Genomic DNA, 6,002 nt, shown 5'->3' with positions numbered 1-6,002 from the left:
AAAATTTCAAACTTCTTTGGGAAGTTCAATTTTCAGTTGGAAGACCTTTCGCCAAGAAGATTGGCAACAGTAAATAGACATGTACATGTGTTCTTCCATGTATTTTTTTAGGTTGGTTGTTTGGAAAATGATGGATTATTTTCGGTTAAAGATATATTTTTCACGACAACTCAACCTACAACTAGGATTGACGGTGCTTTTTAGTTCGTCTGGTTTTTTTTTAAATGCTTTTTAGTTCCGTATGTGTGGGACTTGCTTGTTCGGTAGGTACGCACTATTGATTTTGGAATTTGTTGTCATGTGGTGTTTTCACTGTGAGGTCATTAAAAGTCTGGAATTTGTTCGTCTAGGTTTTTTTTATCATTTTAAATTGGAAGAGATCAGTCCGAATGTACATATGTTAAGATAGATTGCATATATGTACTAATCTTCCAAAGAGAGTAACATGCCCTTTGTGTTGAGTGTCGAATGAATTTGTGTTTCACCTTTTTGGTGGATTGTTGGTAGCCCCTGTAGTAGTAGTAATAGTTACAAGGTCTAATCTTTTTGTGAGCTACTCCCTTTCCGACTTATCTTCTTCTCAAGTGGAGGTGCTCAAGGCCATAGTTTATATTTTCTTTCGGATAGTTTGGAAGTGTAGAAACAAGAAAATTTACTAGGTTAATATTGTTTCTATCTCGTTAGTTACTTGGTTGATCAAGTTCAGTCAATCTAACCACACATGGTTGGATAATCGTAGTAACAAGGCTTTGAAATTCAATTGGTTAGACTGGTGTTGTAAAGCTATATAGCTCTCATGTAATATACTTTCCTTATTGAACGTTTCTTTAGTGGACAATATCCAGCAACAAAACCAGAACCATACATTGATTGCCTAAATCAAAATTCAAAACCAACCAAACATCTTTAAAGTTTAAACCCAAACAAACAGTCTATGTCTATTATAGCATTTTACAGGATCAAAAATCTCAGGTACAAACCAACCAGATCTTTGTGGCCATAATAGTACATTACATTGCCTAAAATCTGTCACTTAAACAATACAAATCCCGCATTCAGCCTCTTTTAACTCTCAATAATCTCATCCACCATTGCATTTTCAGGCTCATTAGTTTCATCTTTTTCAACATCAACAGCAGACGCTTGCTTTTCAGTGTCTTCTAGTGGTGCTACAACATCAACTTCAACAGTGGGCGTGGGCGTGGGTGGTTCAGAAACATCCATAGGTTCATTAGCAGATTCATCATCATTATTCAAGGGCGGTTTTGTCATTTCAACAAGAACCTCCTCAGCTTCCGCCATTTTTGTCTCTGTAATTTCTTGTTTTGCTGCTGCTTCTTTTCTGTAGTTTTCCATAAGATGATAAACCCTTTCTTGCTCAACAATCAAATCCCCATATCGTTTCTGTAAAGATTTCTCCAACTCCTTTTGCTTTTGCACGTCTTCCCATATGCTATTAATCCGGTTCACAGACGCCACCTGTTCTTGCCTTTTTAAAGCTTGGAAGCATTCATATTCCGTGCCAGCTGTATCCATCTGCTTAAATGTCGCCTCCACTTGCGACCAAATCTTTCCACCTCGCATCTGATGCATTCATGTAACATATAAATAAACCAATTAGTAAAGAGAAAACAAGTTTAAGAATTTGTGAATTTTAACCATTTTACTTACCTGGTATCCATTTGTGAGAAGTTTTATTTTCTGTTCAAGGCGTTGTGCTTTTCTTGTATCATCATCCATTCTCTTTTTCACATTTTCAAATTCATTTTGAAATGCAGCAAGCTTCTCCATGTTTCCAGCAACACTAGAGAGACCATAAGAATTTCGGGTGGGAAAAAACATGATGTCATTTATGCATGTTTTGTGTGCTTCAACAAACTCATCAATGTCCTCATTCTCATGTCCCATTGCTACTTTCAAGAAACTCGCCTCTTCTTTGATCATTTTATCAGCCTGCATGTAAAGTACAAATGTTTAATAACTTATTATGTACATGTATGACATGTTATATAAAAATCAAAAAAGAAAAACTTACCTCCTTGAGTTCATCTTCATCAAACTCTTCAATGACAGGAATGGAAACAGACTTTCCACCTGCACGTTTGTTGCCTTTCTTTTTCTCTTTTTCAATCTTTTCATCATTCGGATACTTGACATTATCATGTTCCAGTAACAACAAAAGCTCCTTCCTTATCATCTCATCAGCCTGCTCGATCAAAGTAGGTGGAACAAAAGAGCTCTTATCTTCATCGCCTCTTATCAAAGACTTCTTTATCAAGTCAACCGTGCCAGCTGGCGGCCTAGGAAGCTCCCTCTGCAAGACCTTCGACCTTTTCTTAAGTAACGCCAGCTGGCGAGCATCTTCCTCCGCCTTCTCACGCGCAATCCTATCAGACATATCTTCTTCCATTTTCACTTCCTGCTCTTCATCATTCTCTTCTGGAATCGGCTGAATCACTATCTGATACTCATTTTTAGGCTGTGGAAGACCGGTCAAACCCGACCTCAAATTCCTTCTCACGATCTTAGCATTATCATGCATTTCCATCTCTTCATTTATATGTAACTCATCCCGAATCGGAGTCCCTTTCGGAGTGACACCAAAAGATTGTCCAGGTGTCATTCCGATTCTAGGTGTAAGGCCCATACCGCCAGGTGTCGCGCCAGGTGTCAACATGGGATTCGGCGTCTGAATCTCCTTTTTCTTGGGAGTCACCCCGGAAAAATCCGAAGGGTGCAAATCGGGATTTTCGCCTCCGAGTAACGGTGTTTGAGACAGTCTTAACCTCGCCTGATTCTCGGCCTCCATCATAATCGCGTCTTGCTTGCCAGCTGGCGTTCTTTGCGGGGTCCTTAGCGGTGTCTGACGTGGGGTTTGGGTGTAGTCAGCAAGAAGCGCCCGCGTGGCGCCGCTTCCTTCCGACAACTCGTCGGTCAAAGCCGGAAGACCGAACTTTGCAATGTGTTCGAGTTCATAGTCAGGGATTTGTGGGGTCGGGAGATTCATTTTGGGTCTTTTTCTGACAGTTTCTGGATCATTCATCTTATTTGCTTGAAGAATTGCAGATGGAGCATCTTGTCTTTGGGCAATTTTATTTCTAGCAATATCTTGTTTTCTCAAACGAGCCTCTTTATCAGCTCGCCTTTCGCCCTCTAACTCCTCAATTGTAGTTGGGAATTTCGGTTGTTCAACTATTGAGCTTTCATCAGCTACATCATAGAAGCCAGGTGGAGGTCTTTTCTCAAATGGGATTTCTGCGTTGTAATCAATCCCCTTTCTCTTTCTCTTTCTATGTCTATTATCAATTCCAGCTGCTTTTAACTCTCTTCTTTTCTGTAATGAAGCGAGTCTTCTAGCTTCTTCCAACTGTTTCTCACGGGCTTTTCTTTTGGCCTTTTTTCCACGGGTGTTGGCTAAACGGGCCCGGGCTTCTGAAAGCATTTCCTTTTCGTCTTCGTCCATGTCAACCGGGTCGGGCCGGGCGGGTTTGGACTCCGGGTTTGGGTCGATCTCTCCAGGTCGAAGCTTCCGTGGGTCATCACCTGGTTCATAATTTTCATCTTTTGCACATGCTGCATCTAGAAGCTTCTCGTAACGTTCTAGACATTGTGATGGAGTACGGCCCACAATGGGGGCGATTGTTCTCCATTGAGTTGGCATAAGTTTTGCAAGATGAAGGAGCTTCTCATCTTCTTCTCTGGTCCACTCAGTCTGTGCATGTTTAAAAAGAAGAAAGATTATAAAACTAATGATTTTATGTTCATATACCATGAAATACTTGATTAAATGAGAACAGAACAAGTACTAATTACACAAATTAAAAGAAAATAAATCATTGTTGGTTTACTGCCAACCATGGGACAGAGTTAGGTTAATCAGAAATAGTGGCCTAAATCCTAATATCATTTTAAAACTGAATCTTCATGAATAAGATGTATAATAAGTTGAGTGAAACTCGAATAAACAGACCATGGTTGATAAAGAATTAAACATAAACTTTGTTGGCTTATAAAACTCATTCACCATAGCTGGAACTGAGAGTGTAAAAGCAGTGTATAATAATGGATTGTCTTCCCAATTTTAGTGTTGCTATGAAATCCAATATATTGTGAGCTAGTATAGTGGACTTCAAAATTCGCAATATACAGTTGTTAGTAGAGAAGAGGCGACCCTATACAAGTTTATCTATGACACCTTTTAGAGATTTCCAAGTTTCCCAACCTGTAAGTATCTTCTACTATTTCAAGATAAAATAACTTTTCCAACTTTTGTGATCAACAACATTGTTACTTTAAATCTAAATATAGGTATTGAGATACCATTTTGACACCAACAGATTATTAGTATTCATAAAAGAGTTCCATAAACTTCAAATCACAGCACAGTTGATGTTGAATCTTGAATCTTGAATGGTATACTTTTTGACATCATAACTGTGATACCACCCACAATAATATCAATGTGATGATACAATAATAGTTTCTCATAACGTTTCAGTCTCAAAGAACAATTTAACCCTCCAAGAAAATACGTAATTTTCCTGTATGATAGTACCACATATTATCTAAACTACTGAAACCAAAGAAACTAGCAATACTTTAGCAATTCTATATTAGGAAACAGAAGTAAGTTTCGTACCTTTTTGATTGAAGGATCGAGCCACTCGTACCACCGAGCTTTACACTGCTTAGCTGATTTGCGAACGAGTAACGAAGAGATTCTAGCCCACTGATTCTTTCCATATTTCATTACAGCAGCCTTGAGGATCTCGTCCTCGGTGTTCTTCCAAACACCGCCCTTTATCATTATCCTCATCTTTGCTGCTCAGATTGTCACTCCTTTCTTCTTTATCTAGGTTTTGATGATGAAACCAGAAATCCTGGTTCTTGAGCAATTTGAAGAAAAACCCTAATATCAGTGGATCTGTATCGATGACGACCGATTTCAATCTCTCGTAATGGTGTGATAATCCCTTCCTTCCTCTCCTTCTCGCCGAGGGTCGATCGATGTGGATCTTCTTGTGAGGGTTTCTTCGGTGGTTGGGCTTCTCAAAAATAAAAATACCCCTCTCTCTCAAACGGCCCAACCTATGAGATATATATGCTGATGTTGTTGCCTTTGAAATAGAAAAGAGTCCTATATAGTCTATTATATCGGAACAAACTTTTCGAAACCATAGTCTATTATATAGGAACCAACTTTTCCAAACCATATGATTTTGGCAAGTATAACCCAAAGGCTTGGAAGAGTGGATGCACTTTCACCGCACAAAAACCGCTAAAGGGAATATCTTCCATGATGCGGTTTCGAGTGCAGTTTGGCCGCACACAGTAGTAGATGGTTGCGTTCAAGTTTCACCTATTTTCTCATTTTCCCACTTTTCAACCGTCAAAATTTGAATTTTTTTTAAATTTTCTTTATTACCTACACATATGACCTCATAACCATTATTTTACCACACCTTATTCGAATTCTTCTATCTTTCAACTTCTTTTTTTCAAACACCCATTTCTAATTCTGAACCTGAGTTTGTTCGAGAAACCCAACCCACTCAGGCACCAAAAAGATAATAATAAGAGAGAGAGAGAGAGAGAGAGAGAGAGACAGATAGACAGAGAGAGAGAGAGAGAGAGAGAGAAGGCGGTGGCAAAAGGATAGGTACCCGAAGAAGTGTTATGTTTGACACAATCATGGATCGATATTTCAGAAGATGCGACAACAGGAAAAAACCAAAAACATGATCGTTTTTATGCGAGTTGCAAAAAGGTTCCACAAAGGAATGAAGCTTCCTGAGTATCATTCGAAACACCAAATTTGCTCAAATTGGGGAAAGACAAATAAAGAAGTCATGTTGTTTAATGATTTGTATAACAACATGAAACATGAAAAGCGAAGAAATCGATGAAGTGATTTTGCAGAAAGCTTTAAAAGTGTATCAAAAAGAAAACACGAAAGCTTTCAAGTTTCTTGAAATTTGAAATCCTGTGAAAGATAACAAAAA

The 6,002-nt window shown here is 38.7% G+C and overlaps 1 protein-coding gene across 1 annotated transcript; it reads right to left on the bottom strand.

Moving 5' to 3' along the window:
* Positions 1–885: 885 nt before the first annotated feature.
* On the bottom strand, positions 886–5,078 carry CDC5 (cell division cycle 5). Its single transcript, XM_079012503.1, has 4 exons — positions 4,640–5,078; positions 2,036–3,712; positions 1,672–1,953; positions 886–1,584 (listed from the first exon to the last, which is right to left on the bottom strand). The coding sequence occupies exons 1-4, from the start codon at positions 4,814–4,816 to the stop codon at positions 1,066–1,068; spliced, it is 2,655 nt and encodes an 884-aa protein (XP_078868629.1). The 5' UTR covers positions 4,817–5,078; the 3' UTR covers positions 886–1,065.
* Between the last annotated feature and the right edge of the window lie 924 nt (positions 5,079–6,002).

This window comes from Lactuca serriola, chromosome 8 (assembly GCF_051521515.1).
Source record: "Lactuca serriola cultivar US96UC23 chromosome 8, Lser_US96UC23_V15, whole genome shotgun sequence".
NCBI lineage: Eukaryota > Viridiplantae > Streptophyta > Magnoliopsida > Asterales > Asteraceae > Lactuca > Lactuca serriola.
Note: the sequence above shows the minus strand (reverse complement) of the source record. Positions and strands in the feature narration are given on the sequence as shown.